The 18,169-nt window shown below is 41.3% G+C and overlaps 1 protein-coding gene across 3 annotated transcripts; it reads left to right on the top strand.

The window, feature by feature from the left end:
• Positions 1-707: 707 nt before the first annotated feature.
• HBP1 (HMG-box transcription factor 1) lies at positions 708-18,103 on the top strand. 3 transcript variants are annotated; one of them, XM_021539128.4, is made up of 11 exons: positions 708-754; positions 4,781-4,969; positions 6,036-6,270; positions 7,164-7,296; positions 8,032-8,143; positions 8,262-8,374; positions 8,711-8,867; positions 9,434-9,578; positions 11,753-12,082; positions 15,325-15,466; positions 17,000-18,103. In XM_021539128.4, exons 2-11 carry the CDS (start codon positions 4,801-4,803, stop codon positions 17,015-17,017), a joined length of 1,554 nt encoding a protein of 517 aa, XP_021394803.1. In that variant the 5' UTR covers positions 708-754; positions 4,781-4,800; the 3' UTR covers positions 17,018-18,103. The 3 variants fall into 3 exon arrangements, with proteins under 3 accessions (XP_021394803.1, XP_021394802.1, XP_085425924.1); XM_021539127.4 differs by having other exon boundaries at positions 4,777-4,969; XM_085569798.1 differs by lacking the exon at positions 708-754 and adding an exon at positions 3,937-4,318 and having other exon boundaries at positions 4,777-4,969.
• Positions 18,104-18,169: the final 66 nt, after the last annotated feature.

Here is an 18,169-nt window from a genome sequence, read left to right as displayed (position 1 = left end):
ACCAAACCACACTGTTATTTTGGCAATAAATGTATGAGACTGTGTGGGAAACACTACTGGACTGTTAAACCTGTATGGATTTAATTTATTTCCTCCTCCCCACCCTAACATGTATTTTGGGCCTAAGCTCCACCGGTGCCTTTTCACTGAGAGAGGCGAGGGGCGAGGCCGGTGCGGAGCGGAGCGCAGCTGCTGACTCACTCACTCCCTGCCTGACCTTCAGCCGCGGCCCTGCCCTGCCCTGCCCGGCGCGGCCCGGCCCTGCCCGCCGCGGGCCCGTCCGCAGAGCGCCGCCGGGCCGGGGCGCGGGGCCGCGCGGGGCGGGGCGGGGCGGGCAGCGGCCGGGCCGGTACACGTGTCCCGCGCCGCTTGTTTACTACCGCGGCGCCGCGCGGGGCATCCTGGGGGCTGTCGTCTTATCACCGACCCGTGGGCAGGCGCGGCCGGCGGTGGTGACTACAGCTCCCAGAGTGCTTCTGCGTGCGCCGGCGGAGGCGTCGGCCAATCGGAGCGCCGCGTGGAGATGATTGATGTGCGGCGCGGTGCAATCCGCTGTGCAGGAGAGTCAAAACATGCCCGCCCTCCGGGAGGAGTCCTGACAGGCAGGCCAGATAGCCAATAGGAAGCGGCTGCGAATTGAGCAACGTCGCCTCTGTCCACTCAGCGCCCGAGCAGCGCCTGAGGGGGGCGGGACCCGCCGAGAGGACGAGGGAGGGGGGCAGCCGAGGGTAGCTCGGTAATGGCGACGGGTTCGGTAAGTGCTACAAAGTTTGGAGCTGCCGCTTTTCGGGGCTGCGAAGCTGCGGCGGGGGATGGGAAGGGTCCGGGAGGTCAGACAGCAGTGGTAGCGGCCGGAGGCCGAGCCGACGAGGCTGCTGGGTTCAGTCTTTTGACGGCGACGGGAACCTCGGACATTGTTTACTGTGCGCCTTCCCTGACCGACCCCGCGGAGCCGCCACCCTGCCGCACCGCGGGGTTGAAACTCACGGGTTGTTCCGGCCCTCTTTGTGCCCTTTCAAACCATGAAAACAAGCGGAATGGGGGGGGTGTCCCTCCCCTTGTTTTCCCCGGGGAGCGGCCGCCCGCCCCGGTCTGTCAGAGCAAGGGCGCTGTGCCCGCCGCGGGAGCGGGGCTGTGCGGGCCGGGGAGCGTTCGGGGTGCCGTGGGTGCGGAGAGCCCCGCGGGGGGAGCGGCGGCCGGGGCGCGGGGGGGGCCCCCCCGGGCCGGTGTTACGCAGTTCGAATGAATGGGGCCGAGCGCGCGTGCGCCGTGCGGCCGCAGCTGTAAACAAGGTCACGTGACGGGCGGGGGAGGCCCTGAGGGGCTGCGCGTGAGGGGGACGGGGGCGCCTCGCGAGGGACGCTGGGGGCTCCTCACGGGGTGCCGGGGCTCCTCACGGGGTGCCGGGGCGCCTCACGGGGTCCCGGGGCTCCTCACGGGGCGCCGCGGCTCCTCACGGGGTGCCGCGGCTCCTCACGGGGTCCCGGGGCGCCTCACGGGGTCCCGGGGCTCCTCACGGGGCGCCGCGGCTCCTCACGGGGTCCCGGGGCTCCTCACGGGGTCCCGGGGCTCCTCACGGGGCGCCGCGGCGCCTCACGGGGTCCCGGGGTTCCGCCGCCCCGGGAGCGCCGTCCGCAGGGCCCCGCCGCGGGGCGGGGGCGGCGGGGGCAGCGCGGCCCGCCCTGCGTCAGCGAGCAGGCCGCCCGGGCTTGGAAAACATGGTGAATCACGCTGTGCCTCGGCTCCGCGCTCTGGCGCGGCCCGGGATGTGCAGCGAGGATTCCTGATCAAAGCGGCTGCGCCAGGAAAAGTCCCTGGTGTAGATCCAGTCTTGCCAGTATGTTGTGTTTTGCTTGGAGAAGCTGTTCTCCAAATTAAACGCCGTCCAGGCGTAGACCTGGCCTGAAACTTCGTCAGTAGGTTGGGGGAAGAAAGGCAAATAGCAGAAGGAAGAAAACCACGGGGAGCACTTCCACCCAGGCATTCCTGCGCAGCGCGGTTTGGGTGGATGCTGCCCAGTTCCTGCTGAACCCTTTCGCAGCCGCAGCCTTTATTTACTTTTTTCCCCAAATTTATTTTTGTCCTTCAGAAATAGACATGGTTTCAATTAATAAAGTCTTTATTAGTAGTGCCATTTGTTTTAGCATGACAACTTACTTTAAAGTCAAAATAATAATGTCATTTAGCCTCCAAAGACAGCTGCAGTAATTACAGTCCTAGCATGGTTCTAGACAACATCTGACACAACAAATTTTCAACATAAAGTTGAATTCAAAAAAATCTTTACAAGCTGGTTAATGACCAATCCCATTCATGTTCAAACCATTGAAAGGCTGAGGAGACGAGAAGGACATGATGTCCAAATTAGGCTTTAATCAAGTAGAATAAAAAAATTGAAAAGTAATGTTGGGCAGTTTGTTTTTCTTTGTAATTCTCTTTCTATTTCATTGTAATTTATTTGTTAGAGGATTTTTTTGGCTTTTGTACACAGATGGCTTTGGTTTGCAGAAATTCTTGGAGGAATAATCCATTTCTCAGACAAGTAGCTTTCCTGTCAGACTAGCATTTTGTATCTGTACCTTATCTCTGACCTTCAGAGTGCTGGGATACCAGGACATGGTCTTTCAAGTCTTGGCACCTGGCAGGAAGGAAGGAGAAGGTAACATTCTAGAAGTAAGTTTGCTTCTTCGTTTTGGCAGGAAAATGGGAAAGGAAGAGAGGAAAAAATAGAACAAAAAATAAAACAAACAACAGGGCAGAACAGGGGAAAGGAAAGATGTAGCTAAGCCAGAAAAACGAAGAGTGACTTTTCAGAGTTGATTAGTTGGCCATAATCTTCAAGGTCCTGACCTGTACTACTGAGGTCTGGTTTTTCTGTTCAGAAACAACTGAGCTATCTGCTCTTGTGGTGTTCTGTAATTTTACTGTCCCTCATGGGTGATTGGGATATAAATTTTGTTAAAGATGTTTTCTGGCTGTGAAAATAATGTCACTGATAGTTTGAGTTGTGTATTCTCATTTCTGTGACCTTTCTTCACCTTAAAATCAGAAAAAGCTGATGTAGCTTTGTAGTAGGGCCATTTGAGTAGAATCAAACATCTTTTTATGTTTATTTAGCATGCAACTTAATATAAGTTTTGCATATATTTGAAAGATTAGGAGATCAGAAGGGTAGAAATTTTCCAGTCAAAACCCTCCTGGACATGATCCTGTGTAACCTGCTGTAGGTGAACCTGCTTTAGAGTAGAGGGGGCTGGGCTAAGTGACCTCCAGAGGTCCCTTCCAACCCAGTCATTCTATGATATGAAAATATTATACTTTTCTTAGCTATTGTTGATATTTCTTTAATGTAGCTTACTCAGTGGACATGCGTAGGGTAGACTTCTCAAGTTTTCTTTCTTACGAGCTGTGTTTTCTGCTCTTTGTGAGAGACTTGTGATTATTGTTTCAAGGACACTTCATTAAAGTACAAGGTAATAACGTTAGGTAGCTTTAATTCATCCTCATCTTAAAAAAAAAAAAAAAGTAGATAACCAAATTACTAAAGATTAGAATAACATTGTTTACCGGGTTTTAGAGACAGTGGTTTTTTAGAAGAAGCACACAATTTTCTGCTGAAGATGATCTAACACAGTGGGTTTGGAGGAAATGAATACTTGACTAGGATCTGGGGAAATGAAACCGAAGTGAAATCTTCCAGTAGAGGCATCTTTATCTTTCCATTTGCAACACAGTGAAGGATGTTAGGAGTTCAGTCTGTTTGAGACTCTTGCTGGAGGCCAGAGATGGGAAGGGTAGTGGAAAAGGCTTCTGCAGAGATGCCAGTGCTGAAAGGGCAACTGGTGAAAATGTGGGCCTGATCATAAATGGCAGAGGAGGCATGATCTCACGAGGCTGAGGACACCATTTTTGCTTTGATCTTCATTTTCCAGGCCTGTTCCTAGGCTGCTCAAGTCCCTGGGGGTAGCAGCTTGCCTCTGAGAGAGCAAGACACTTCTCTGTCTGTGGTAAAAGCAGAGCAAATGAGGGGCAGGCTTGTTCTATGAGGCATCTGTGCATGAGGCAGTGGGACCAGATGGGATCACTCCAAGCCAGTTTCAGTCATTTGTCACAGGTTGTTTTGGGTTTGAAGAGACCTTAAAGGTCATCTGTCCCCAAGCCCCCTGCTGTGGGTGGGGATATATTGTGAGGGTGGTCTCCAAAAAGCAGTGGATTTCATGGCAGGACAGCTCCCAATAACTGGAAGAAAGAAAATGTCACACCAGGCTTCAAGGAGGAAGAAGTGGGGAACTACAGACTGCTCAGCCTTAGCCTTCAGGTATTTTATGGGGCAAATTTTGTCTGACCCATCTGATTGCCTTTTGTGATGGGCTGAGTGGCTCAGGGTACCAAGTGGATGTTGTTTATCTTGACTTGAGTGGTGGTTAACTCCAATCTCTTAAAGGCAGTGGGCACAGGCTGTGGGAAGTTCAAACGTGCATGAGGATCAGCTCTCTACAGCAAGAGTGGTTACTGCAACAGGGGAAGGGCTGGGGAGTCTCCATCCTTCAAGATACTAGAAACTCAAGTGGCCAAGCCCCCAGGTAGCCTCTTGGCTTCAGAGTTAGCTCTGTTTTCTGTAAGGATTGTACAAGATTGTGTCTAGACCTCCCCTAAAATATGCTGTGATACTGAACAGACTAATAGGATTTAGGGCCCTGGTAACGAAGTAGTATATCAGATGCTACTTAAAACAGTTCACATGTATACAAATTTCTAACCTCTCTCTTTCTAAAGTCAGATACTTTGGAGCATCCTAACATGGTGTGGGAAGTGAAGACAAATCAAATGCCTAATGCAGTTCAGAAACTCCTTCTGGTAGTGGACAAGAGAACTTCAGGGATGAACGAGTCACTGGAGTTGCTGAAGTGTAATGAAAACCTGCCCTCTTCTCCTGGATATGCATCCTGTGATGAGCACATGGAACTTGGTAAATAAGACGATTTTTTCAGAGGAAATTGAATTCTGAAGTTTGTTTTAGATTTCCTATACTGAAATTATTGGAAGCTGATTGAATGAAATTGCTGATTTTTAGCTTGAGCAGTAACTTGTGACATCTGAAGGTCTTACTTTGCAGTTACTTTTCCCTTTAACCCATTTCCAGTTCTGACATACTGGCCTGTTGACTCAAATATGTTCTTGAACTCTGAGCCACAAATTTCTGCTTCTAATCCCCAGAGGAGCAGGGTTTTTTGGCACAAGAAAAACAAACAGAAAGCTCAAGAGCTCCTCCTAAAGGAATCATGTTGCTTTAGATCTACTGCAAATAAAGATTTTGGGATAGAGGAAGATTACTTCAGTTCTTACAAATTGGAGAAAAACAGCATATACCTTACAAAGTATCAATATAATCAGTGAAATATTAACACATTTAATTGAAGTTATGGAGTGGCTAAGAATAATGATACTTATTTACATGACAGCACATAGCACAGACTTCTGTTAACAAGATGGGGTCTTTTCTTTAATCTGCATGGGCTAGAAAAGCTGTATATTTTTGATGGGAATTCACCCTACCCAGCTTTCATGATTTATTTAATCTGAGTTATTTAACTTTGGTTCCCTGGTGGAAACCTTTTACCTTGAACATGGTCTGATGTTGAATTTTTTTAGTGTCATACCTTCAAGGATAGATTGTCTTTTGTGGGAAGTTTTAGTATTTTAGTGAAGAATGTTGTTTTTGAATAATACTGCAGTATAGTTTTGTGTAAACTGGTCAATCTAGTAAGAATTTTAAAATCAGAACTACATTTTATTTAGTTACCTATTTTTTTTCTTTAATTTCTTGTATGAATATATAATTGACTGAAGATGTTGCTATTTCTGTGACCATTTTATGACCGGGGTTTGTGAAATGTTGGCAGTTGTCATATGAGAAAATAAAACTACTTTATATTGGTTCCTTTTTTCCCACCAAATTTGCAAGATTTGGTGTCAAATTGAGTAGACAGCAAAGAATTGAGTATAATTATGGTAATTTGTGCATTTGTTTGTAGATGATCTTCCGGAACTACAGGCTGTGCAGACAGATTCTACCCCACCTGCACTTTTTCAGCTTGGTGCTGATGTTTCACATCAGGAATGTTCAAGGCCTTCCTGGAGCCAACATACCTCAAACAGCAATTCAGAAAATGCTTATTCTTGCGAGAATGGGGTGAACTGGTTGACAGAATTAGCAAATATAGCAACAAGTCCTCAGAGTCCTTTGATGCAGTGTGCTTTTTATAACAGGTACTGACACTCAATATAGAGATTTATAATCCTGTCTCCAAATTATTTCCTTAACTCTTTACACCCTCAGACGTTGAACTGGAGCACTATTTTTTTGTGTTTTTATTTGTTCTGTGAAAGTATGCACAGAACTCATCTCAGAGCCTGGTGCAAAAGCTGCTTAATTTCCAGCCGTGAATGACATAGGATGATGTAAAGACATTGCCTAGCCACAGCAGGCTCAGAAATTATGGACATTTACCTCATGTGAAGCAGCAGATAAAATCTAAGAGGAATTTCTTACATTAAATTCTTAAAACTTTCTTGTGCACAGATTTCAGGTTTTTTTTTTTAAACAGTTGGAAATCTAATGCAATGTGTATTTTAGTGATAACTGTCTCAGATTTGTGATTCTGTAAGGCTGTGAGCAGCAAATGTGGGCTCTTGGACATTTCTGGGCTTCAGTTTTTATTGTACAGCTTTTCTTAGGTTTATAATCAGAAAACTCAGTGCAATACTGTTAATAGTAATGTAGTTGAGATTTAATTAAGTAGAGCAGATGTCTTTATATTCTCTTAAAAACAGGATATTTGCTTCAAGATATTTGCAAAACCTTCAGCATTGTGCTAAGGAGATGCCGCTGTGGAAGTGGTATACTGTCATTTGGAACCTATTTAGAACCTATGGAACCTATATTTAGAACCTATGCAGTAGTTAGGCTAACTCAAAGCATTCTCTTTGCCTGAGCTTGTGCCCTTTAATAATCCTGTTGGAATACTGGTGTGAGGGTGGTTTGTTTAGTGTTCAGCTCATGCAAACAGAAATATTTGCAGTAAAAGCATTTTAGAGTAATGGCAGCAAAGTCTCATGTTGTCTTAATCTGAGATATTTTAAAATACATGTTTCTGTTGTAGATCATCTCCTGTTCGCATAATAGCAACAAGCAAAAGTTTACATTCCTATGCACGTCCTCCACCAGGATCTTCAGACAATGATCCTAACTTCTCCAAGAATGATGTGGATGAAACAGCAGTCAGACATGAAAGGGTGAGTTGTTCTGAAACATTTTAAACTAAACATGTATGAGTAATGGGTTAAGGTTTTTTACAAGGGAAACTAGCTTAAAAAAATCTGTTTAGTGTTAATACTATTGCTATTTAAGCTAGATTTTCTGTTACTTCTCTTTTTACCACACAGGGTAGGCTTGTAGTGCTGCTTCATATTTTTTGTGACGAGATCACTTTCTAAGAAAGCTCTGCTTCTATTGTGATTCCTTCTATAGCAAGCTTTAAAAAACGGTTATCTGATTTGATGCCTCAGAAGGAAATACAGATCCCTCTCCTTTGAGATGCACAAAACCTGTCAGTCCTGTGTCTCCTTTTTCCATACATTAATTGGTGTCTGGAGTTTGTTAACAACAGAGAATTTTTTCCAGATTTATCTACAACTGATACAGCTTGAGCCTACAGCTTTCCAGTAACTGGACCATAGAGTAATGTGCTTTAAACAAATCTGTAGATGACTAAGGAATGATGTGGTATAAAATGAACATAAAATAATCTATAGGGATGAAATGAATATCAGAGAATGAAACCCAAGAATGTCAGGATGCATCTCAGAAAAGGAGATTAAAACAATCCATTCACATTTATTACATTCCTATTAGTATTTCAGGCAAAATGATACCGCAAGTGCAAATTAGAGACAGTCTTAAGACATATAAGACCAGCCCTAAAATACTCTGCAGTAAAATACCAACACCATTTTGCTTTTTTTTAATAGGCGAATAGTGAATCAGAATCTGGCATTTTCTGCATGTCATCACTTTCAGATGATGATGATTTAGGATGGTGCCATTCCTGGCCCTCAACTGTCTGGCATTGTTTTCTAAAAGGTAAAATAACATGTGTAATGAAATAAGTATTTGTTTTATCTTGTAATTTTTTTTTCTTGTAGTACAGACTTTTTTACCTACACTAATGTTCTTTTTTCCCTTGAAAAACTCTTGTTAGGCTCTCGTTTGTGCTTTCATAAAGGACGCAATAAAGAATGGCAGGATGTTGAAGAGTTTGCAAGATCTGAAAGCTGTGGAAAAGAGGAAAATCTACCAGCCAGTCCTTACAAGGTAGCCCTTAGTTCTAAAAAATTCACTGCAATACCTGTAGCAAATGCGTTGTTTCTTATGTTACCCCTGTGCCTTTAATTGCTGTCTCAGGACAACAGGTTGGCATTAATGTTGTTTAGAGCTAATCACTGTGCTGTTTGTGGATCTCATGGAAAGGCCCTTGAACTGAATTAATTTATATATGTTTTGGATGTTATGTCATCCTTATTAATTTTTAGCTAGATAGAAACACAAATTATAAGGTTGGGTTTTTTTTAATACAATGTATGATGATGAGTATACACAGGTATATTCTTTTCTTGGGGGAAATTTTTAGAACTGTATGTGTGTTAACAGGACTATGGTTCCAATGGTTTGAAGTTGATTTCTCATGAAGAAAGCATTTCCTGTGGTGAGTCAGTGCTGAAGCTGACTTTTGATCCTGGCACAGTGGAGGATGGCTTGCTTACTGTAGAATGCAGACTCGATCATCCATTTTATGTTAAAAATAAAGGTATGAAATACCTCAAGTACACTTGCTTGCATATTAAAATATTCTCAGAAAGTGATTGCAGATTTTGTTGGCATCCCATACTGTTCATGAATGTAATAAGAGTTGTGGTGTAGAAATAATTTACTGTCTCTGTAAAGAAGTCTGGACTGTGAACCAAAAAAAAAACCTGTAAAGCCATAAAGCTCCAGGAATACTGCCTATCTCACAAGGAAAGATTTCATTGAGTATATCAATGGAGCTCAGGAAAGCAGAAAGACCAGGGTGGGGGGAGATAGGAAAACTGCAAATAAGGGAGGCTTTTCTCATTTGCTAAAAATGGAACTTCAAATGGTAAAAGTCTCCAGGTTTTGATTCCTTTTTTGCTATAATGATATTTTATTTGAGGTAAAAATAAACTTTGCAATAAGAGTTCCCTAAGTAAGAATTTCTGATTTTTCTTTTGTGTGAAAGAAGCTACATCAGAACATTTTTATAAAATTATGTAATTTCAAGATACAGTATTGCTCCAATGAAGAACTGGAGAGATTGTCTGGCCATTTGTCTAATTTAACTCTTTACCACTTCAGGTTGGTCATCTTTTTATCCAAGCTTGACTGTGGTACAGCATGGCATTCCATGCTGTGAAATGCATCTTGGAGATCTGTGTCTACCTCCTGGACACCCTGATGCCATTAACTTTGATGATTCAGGTGTTTTTGATACATTTAAAAGGTAATTTTTGGATAAAGTGGCCTCAGTGGTTCTTGTATTTAATGAGTAGGCACCTTAAGTTTGGAAGCATTATATAGAGGAAAGAGAGAATAGTTTTGGCACTATGAGTTAAATGATAGGGAAAAATGAATACTCAGTACTAGGAAAGCTGTGTAATTATGTGCTCTGCTAAACTGCAAAGTAGTGCCTCAAAGTGAAATAACTTTTTAACCTCTTTTTATGATAGTTTAAGGCAGATTAGATAAAGAAGTAATATATATATATATATATATATAGTCTTTATAAATTCTCCAGGTAAAGTGGATTATGTTTGAAAAACCTAATACAGTTTTCTGACAATAGTACATCTGCCAGCTGTTATCTCATGCTTCATATGCAACAATACATTCGAATTATCTGAGTAGTTTCTTAGTGGTAAATGCATGTGCAGTGGCTCTAGAATACTGTATGTTCATAATCTTACTATTTTTGTGTATTCTGTCTTTTGGCATTCTTTTATATTAGATCAAACTTACCTAACTTCAGAGTTTGATTCACTTTGGGGTTTCCCTGAACTAGAACTTCAGCCAGATAACCTTCACAAGTCTTGTTCAATATAAATTATGCTGTGTCTAAGGAAATAGTAAAGATTTTTCCATACTATTTTGAGATTTTAAGGTTTAGTAAAATTCATCTTTTCCTATGATTTAGTGTCTTTTTAGCATCTGTTTTTAATCCAGTTGCACTTTTAGTTTTTTACAACAGAGAAAAATGAATTTAAGATGCTTTTTGCAGTTCAAGCCCTGGGAGCACTTGTATGATTTCAGTCTGGCATAGAGTGAGTTCAGATTGCTTGGCTTCACTCATTTGCTGTTCTGGCGTTTCTCTTAACTCCTGTTATGAACTGCATATGTACAGAGCTGTTAGAGTTGTGGTAGCTACATCTTACTGAAAAATCTGGATTTCTGGCTCCTTACTAATTTGCAGCCCAGCTGAAAACTGCCTTGTACTTCAAATTGCTTGTCTTTCTGTGTTATGGGAAGATTAGGAATAGGAAGGGTGCTGGCCTGTTGTAGAACCAGAGGTCCTTTCTCCTTATCTTGTGATAGCCTGCAAGATGGTCAGCATTATCCCTTCTTTGTTGCTTTGTATCTTCCTGAGGAATGGTGGAGGCCACTCATCAGGGTCCACTCTCTGTGTGGTTCTGTCCCATGAGAGGAGTAGAGCTGGACTGCCACATGCAGTATTTCTTTTCTAGTAGTTCTACTTGGTATTTGCAAAAAAGCTCTTCAAACCCCTTATTTTGGCCGTAAATCATGCAACTATAGCCACATTGAGCAATAGGTAAGAGGAGCCTTAGCATATATGCATTCTATGTTTATCCTGTGGTGGTAACTTAGTGGTTTAGATCTATGATTGAGTAGCGCCTTTCCAAGAGTGCTTTTCCCACCTGGAGATAGTAACAGTCTGTGGAGAAAAGCTACTTCTTTAGTGATTAGAAGTTAATTGTAGTCATTGGTCAGCTAAGAATTGCAAGAGTTTGTCGTATTTGGAGGTCTGAATTTTACAAACAAATCACCGAAGCTGTGCAATACCTCGAGGAGGAATGTCGCGGTTTAGTCACTAGAGGGCAGGCGTTTGTCGCACAGCCTCAAATAGAGCCACGTCACGGGGCTCTGCAGGGCTTTAACCTCACTGGAAGGTTTGTGTGTAAAATAGTGTGCATTATTTGTACTGAAGTGAATATAATATTATTTATTTCAATATAGTGGTTCCGTATTTGCCGTTAGTATATATTTGCAAGCAAACTCATTGCATGTCTTCCCTTTCTGTACGTGTCATTCTCTGATCAGGTTTGATTTATGGTAAGGACAGAATCAGAAAGAAGAAAGTGTGTTTAAAAAGAGAATGAAGTTTTAAGACACAGTATAGTTAACAGGTACATAACTGAGGAAAGTGCATAGCAAAACATGGAAAGTTGCAGTCTTCATCACAGTGAAGAAAATACTAACTTACCTGCCAAAGTCTTGTAGTTTTTTCTTTTTCACACTGACATCCACATCAAGCACAAATCATTATGTCACACAAAAAAGGGCAAAATACTAGAATTGTAGTAAAATTGAAGAGTGAACAGATATTTAGGGGTTTTACATGAAAATTACTGGATGGCTTTATGATCTGTCTTTTCCCTGTAGTTACGATTTTACCCCGATGGACTCCTCTGCAGTGTATGTGCTCAGCAGCATGGCTCGCCAGCGTCGCGCTTCGCTGTCCTGTGGGGGAGCAAACAATCAGGATGCTGAGAGATCAGAATGCAGTACTAAAAACTGTGCCTCCACTGCATCATCACATCTTTCCTCCAATCCTTTGTACAGCAAAGCTGGCAAAAGCCACAGCTCAGGGACTGCAAGTACTGTGAGTGCCACTTCTCCAAACAAGTGCAAAAGACCAATGAATGCCTTCATGCTTTTTGCCAAAAAATACAGAGTTGAATACACTCAGATGTATCCAGGGAAAGACAACAGGTAATGATACAAACTTTTCTAGTTTTGCTATTACTGGTGAATTGGAAGAATATCTATGTCCCACTTTAAGATTTAAATACCCTAAATGTTGCATTTGAAATAAAATGTGTGTATTGTTTTAAGAACAAGCTTTGAAAGATGTTAACATGAAGGGTGGTTTTATGGGTGGACTGTGAATATTTTCAGTGCTCAGTGAACTTGATGCAAACAATTTTTGGCAAACTTACCAACTGATAGATGTATATGTGTGCAGAGGCACAAATTCAGAACCGTCGTTGTTTACAGTGATGAGGTGCTCTGCTCGTGTGCTGTAATGGAAAAAAGGGACTTTCTGGTTCTTCTAATTAAGTCTTGACATATTATTGCAAATTGATCCTGAAGTTACAAGCATTTATTTCCACTCTGTATATCCTGTTGAAGAATGGAGTGCTGATAAGTTAGGATATCTCAAAGATCATCATCCAGACAGCACATTGCCAAATTCAGCTTGCCCTAAAAGCATTCAGCGATTTGTTAAAACTTGCAGGAAGAATTGTCTGACTGTGGGGGATGGGTCTTTGTTAGTTTGTTCTTTTGTTCTTAATCTCAAGCATGATTGCTTCTAAACATCTTTAATTAAGATTTCCATTACATATGTTTTAAGTAATATTTGGTGCTAATTGTGCATATGTTAATAGAAACCAAAACACACAAACATGGACTGATCTTACCATCAGATTTTTACTGCATGTAATTTTATAAAAACTGTTACTGTAAAAATTGCATTGTGACATAAAAATTCTTGAACTAAATCTGGTAAAAATTAAAGTTGGCAGGGCTTTGAAAAGGGTTTTACTATTTTATAATATTCTAATAAGGACACTATAACTGGTGCTGAAATATAAAATCCTGCCAAACAAATCCCAACCTGTCTTGTGTGTCCTGACAATGATGTTGTGTAACGTTTATAGTAAGTTCAGTGAAGCAGATCTGCTGCCTTCATACTCATTGCAACTATCAATGAGAAATGAAGCAGAATGTCAGCCAGGAAAGTTTATGATGGTTATAAATTTAGTTGAAAATGCTGATTTCAAATGGATGCAATGAACTGGAACTGTGGCTGCATGGATGTGAAAATGAATATTTTAGAGAGCAAGCAGGACAGTGAGCAGGTTTACCTTGAAGGAAAGAGATGACCAAGTTAAAAGTACGATTCAAAATGCACTGCTCACTGTCCTGCTTGGAAGGCAGTGCAGTTTTTGGCTGCTGTTCCATGGCATCCATAAAACACAGGATGGCAGAAATAGCATTAGTATAATTGATACAGGCATTCAGCTACTGTCACTCAAGTGTTGCTGAGGCATTCATTAATTTAGCTGCTGGGAGGCAACTCATGTTTTTTAAATGTAAGTTTGTGTCATTTTCAGATTACTGTGTTGATCTTAAAACATAGCAGCCACTTCTATACAATGGAGTTCTTATGTTTACTGCTGTTATTTCTGTAGCAGAGTAAGAAAGTACAGAACTTGAGGTATTCTGAGTTAAATGGTCTCTTGTGAGACAAAGCAGTTCAAGGCATGTCAGCAAGACAGTGAGCTTGTAAATACTGAAAGCACAAGTCAAGAGTCACACGATACTTAAATGGACTGCAAGATCACGTTTGAAAAACTGGTGTTAGGGCTGCACTTGTTTATTTTCTAGATACTCTTCATTGTAACACTGTGACCATAGACGAACTTGGTTGTGTGTTCAGAAATGCTTTGAGTAGTGGACCTTCTAGAGATGAGGGAAATCATATTTTTGTTTAAAAGATTTCGTGGTGCATTTTTATTTAGGAAGATAATGGCTTTTACAGCAGACTTGCTCTCTCTGGGTCCCCGTGTTCTTTCCTGAGGGTGTGAGTGATCCAGTACAAGCTGGTGGCCCAGAGCAGACAGGTTTCTGGTGATATGCCTCTGGATACTGTCAAAAGATGAACAACCTGCTAATTAAACTAGGTATGTTTGCTTCTGATGATGGACCAAAGATACTGGTTCTCAGTTTGGATAGAAAAACAGAAATTCCACTGCCAGAGAGACAGGCTGTGCAAATGGGTTTGATGGTGATGGGATGTGGTGTTCCCTGGAGGAGTTTGCTTGAAGGAGTCATCAGAGCACATGCAGTGCAGGCTCAAGGGCTGTCTGGGCGCTTTGGGATGAGGTCCCTGAGTGCTCTGCAGCTCATGGAAACATGAACAGCACCACACGGCCTTGCAGGAGTCAAATCTATTTCTTTTCTGTGGTGCAGAGCAGTGTTCAGAATTGCTGTGTGTGCCATGTTACAGAAATAGTTGATGACACTCTAATTGTGATTCTGTTTGAATATCTTCACTGCCAGCAAGGAACTTTATTAACAGCAGAAATAAAAGGACTTAGTTGTGTCCACTTCTTTCTTAGAGCCAGTCACAGAACTCTCATTGCTGTAATCTGAAGCCAAAGAATACAAACCACTTTGTAGCTTTAATAGTGATTGATAAAAGAGCTGTTGTTTAGAGATTTTCATTCAGCAAAAAGACAAGAGTTAAAGCTTTAATGGGATATTGATCCAACATTTGGGAGTGCAGTTAAGTAATATGGCAGGCTAGTACAGGGAAATGTTGTCAAAAGACCTAGAGTTTCTAAGGAAAAGAATTAATTCAGTTTTTGGAAATGATGATAGATGTATTTGAACAAATGGTTCCATTTGCACAGGAATGGGAACTTATCAGTATGTTCCACCCAGGATGGATTAAAGGTAGAAAAACTTACAGATATTGATTAAATAGACATGGGGACTTGCAGTTAATCAAATATTTGGCTGAGGTAATATTCAGTTCATTGCTCTAATTATTAGAGAACATATTTTCAGCAAATCTGTCATATGATCTTCTAGTTTGAAAGTAGAGCAAAACAAATGTGAGTTACCATTTGGTGGTGGTTTTTGTAACATCTCTATTTTGCTGGTTTGTGCCAGTTGCTGTATGTTACACCCGTTGAAACGTTAAAATGTGCATTGACCCATGCTCAGCTAATAAAGAAGTCTCAGCTGTTTAACTACTAAAAGGACTATGAGAAGATAATCACAAATATGATTATTACAATTTTTAACATACAGCTGATTTCTTCCTTGTGTGTTGATTCCACATTTAACTCACATCTATTTTAAAGTGTTCAGATAAAAACAAATAAAACCCCGTAGTATTTCTTAGCACTGTCCTGACTGTACTGTAAACATTTGTCTTGCAGAGCCATAAGTGTGATACTTGGCGACAGGTGGAAGAAAATGAAAAATGAGGAAAGAAGGATGTACACACTAGAAGCCAAGGCCTTGGCAGAGGAGCAGAAGCGTTTAAATCCTGACTGTTGGAAAAGAAAACGAACAAATTCTGTATGTTTGTGAAGCAGTCTTTTTCATCATGCTGTTACATGTGTTCAGATGCATGGCTACAGTGTGTTTTGTTCAGAATAAGCTGCTTTCTTAGTAGCTGAAACCTTAATTTACTCCCCTGTGTTGTGTAACCTGCAGTTAGGCAAGAGACAGATCAGGAGAGGGTCTGTCTGAGTATTGTATGAGAGTTCTGAGGATTCTGTTGTACTGAAAGTGTGCTTGTGAAATGCAAAGGAAGGGCATGTGGTCTTTTGCTTTGAAGTGAGTTCATGAGGTTGTACCTAAACTTTTTTATCTTCTGTAAAAGCTTTTTCTTTACCTTTTTCTAGTTTTCTTTCTGATAATTTATATCAGCATATATGAAGGTACTGAAGGAGCAAAATAATTCTTCCCTGTGAATCTCTTTCATTTATTAGTATGTTCAGTTGTAAAATAAATACAGTAGATAACACTACTTCTGTAGGAAATGAAACTGTTTCCCACTTTATAGAAAGGCATTGATATATTAGTAGGTGGTGGATGTATTAAGAAAGAGAAGGGCTTTAAAGCTGAAACATCATGTAAAGCAAACATCAAAAAAGGGGATTCTGCTTGTCAACTAGAAAAATAGATTGGAAGGAAAGATCTACTAAGGTGCAGCGGGTGCTTGCCAAGTTCTTTCATTTTATGGCTGGGTAGGAGCTTGAAGAGTGGTGTGGACTTCATCTACATGGTTAGTGAAACCATCCATCCATGTGGTATAATATTTCATCCTCAAGTTACACCTTTCCTTTGATGAGTAAATGAGGCTTTTTCTCAAGAGCATATGCAAGTGTTGCTTTAAGACTGAATAAGAAATGCTCCAACACTGAGTTCCTTCTTTCTGCTGCACATACTTTGTGCAGTTTCCAGTCCCTTGTTGCAGAAGGTTCCACCAAATCCCAGCTGCTAGGAACAAGCTGTTTTTCTGTTCACTGCATTCTATTTTAATCAACAGTGACAGCTTCTGTTACATTTCCTTGTGGGTTTAGTTAAAATAATATTATTTATTTATTCTGCTCTTACACTGCTGCAGTTTTGAGCTTTGGGTGGTGAGATCACAGGCTCACCTGTGACCCTTGAGCAACTCAGAAGCGTGTAGTAGTAGAAGTGTGTAGAAGCTGAGTAGTGATGGATTTGCCTCAGTGAGGCTTTCTTTCCCTGCCTTGTAGTAGGATTTTCCTTGTCCCTACAGTCTTCAGGCCAAGAGAACAGGATCTGTAGAACCCATTACCTCAGAGTTACAGCAGGAAATATCCTTTATAATTGTTCCAGTTCAGTGAACTGAGCTGTTAGCAGTCTGGTAACCGTGCTCTGTAATGATAGTGGGCTCCAGGCTGTGGCATAGGAGTTGTGATGGTCTTTTGATGATCAGGGACTAAAACTGCCTGGTTTGGCCTTTTTGTTTTCTCCTGAGTAACTGAGCAATGATTAGAAATACTTGTGGCTTTGAAAACAAGCGTTAGGCCCTTTGCTTGGTAATTGCTAACCTGGTTTTCTATTCTTTCTTCTCAGGGCTCACAACAGCATTAAGCCAGAATTTTCCTGTTAACTCTGTATTTACAAAATGGCTGTTGCTTGATGGCGAGAAGATGCAAGATCAAGGTCTTACTATTTGTTGTGACTTTGTGTGACCATAAAATACTGGCACCATCATGGAATTGATCTGAGTGAAGATTTGCTTTTTACAATAGAACATTAAGTAAGCTAAAAACTATCAGCATTTTAAACCAAATTGCCTTACTTTTCTTCCAAACTTCATTATGTATCAGGTAATATAGGCTTGAAAATGGATATCCTGTGGTGCTAAAGTACTTTAGAAAGAGGCGAAGGAGATATGTATAAATGTTTATTTTTAAAAGAAAATGTACAAAAAGGGGAATTTTAAAATATGTAACAGCTGTTTATATACATTGATTCTTATTGCTGATTAATATGTATTGCACAACTGTATTATTAATTGCAATTCTGGGGCCTGGGATTTTCTGAAATGGCAAAGTGTATTATCAGCTTCCAGCTTCCCAGCCTGCCCTGCTGCCAGCAAGTTACCAGAACGTGTGGGAATGGAGGGTGTGGTGTGATGTAGCGAGGGAGCTGATGCTCGGGATACCACTTAGAAAACTTGTAGCCACAACGGAGATACTTTTGCATCAGCTGGCACTTGTTAGAGCTGTCATTTTGTGGTGGAAACAATGGCCCAGACAGAATGAAACAAATAAATAGCATTATCTCAAGAAAAGTGGTGCTGTTGATATCATCACCATCATAGTTATAACTCTGTGTTTTGTCTTTGCCACATATTCTACAATATTTTATTTTGCCATAAGACATCTTTATGGTGGGGGCAAACTTTGCACTTAACTATATGTGCAACACTTGCACTTTACTTTTTTTTCTCCTCCAACTGTCTAAAATTAGAGCAGCTGCGTTAGGATTACAATTGCTTCTGCTGTGAACATTTACAATCATGGCTTTTCCTGTACTAAACAGCTGTGCGTTGGTTTTTTTTAAGAATCACAACTGTAAATTTCAGTTTATGACACGTCTACATGATGTTGCCCCTAAGATTTTTGCACACTATATTCTTGTATATTATTTCAAATAAATTCATTAAAATTTGGTGTTGTGTATTTTATAAAATAAAGAAGACTAATGATGAAGTCAGCCCTGCAGCAGTGAGCACAT

Source organism: Lonchura striata, chromosome 1A (assembly GCF_050655825.1).
Source record: "Lonchura striata isolate lonStrDom1 chromosome 1A, ASM5065582v1, whole genome shotgun sequence".
In the NCBI taxonomy this organism is placed as follows: domain Eukaryota; kingdom Metazoa; phylum Chordata; class Aves; order Passeriformes; family Estrildidae; genus Lonchura; species Lonchura striata.
This window is presented reverse-complemented; position numbering and strand designations above follow the sequence as displayed.

Excerpts from the sequence above, each read along its gene's own strand:
- HBP1 (XM_021539127.4), top strand. Across the intron at positions 8,868-9,433 it reads ATTTTATGTTAAAAATAAAG|GTTGGTCATCTTTTTATCCA; the intron begins GTATGAAATACC and ends TTACCACTTCAG. Across the intron at positions 12,083-15,324 it reads TATCCAGGGAAAGACAACAG|AGCCATAAGTGTGATACTTG; the intron begins GTAATGATACAA and ends TTTGTCTTGCAG.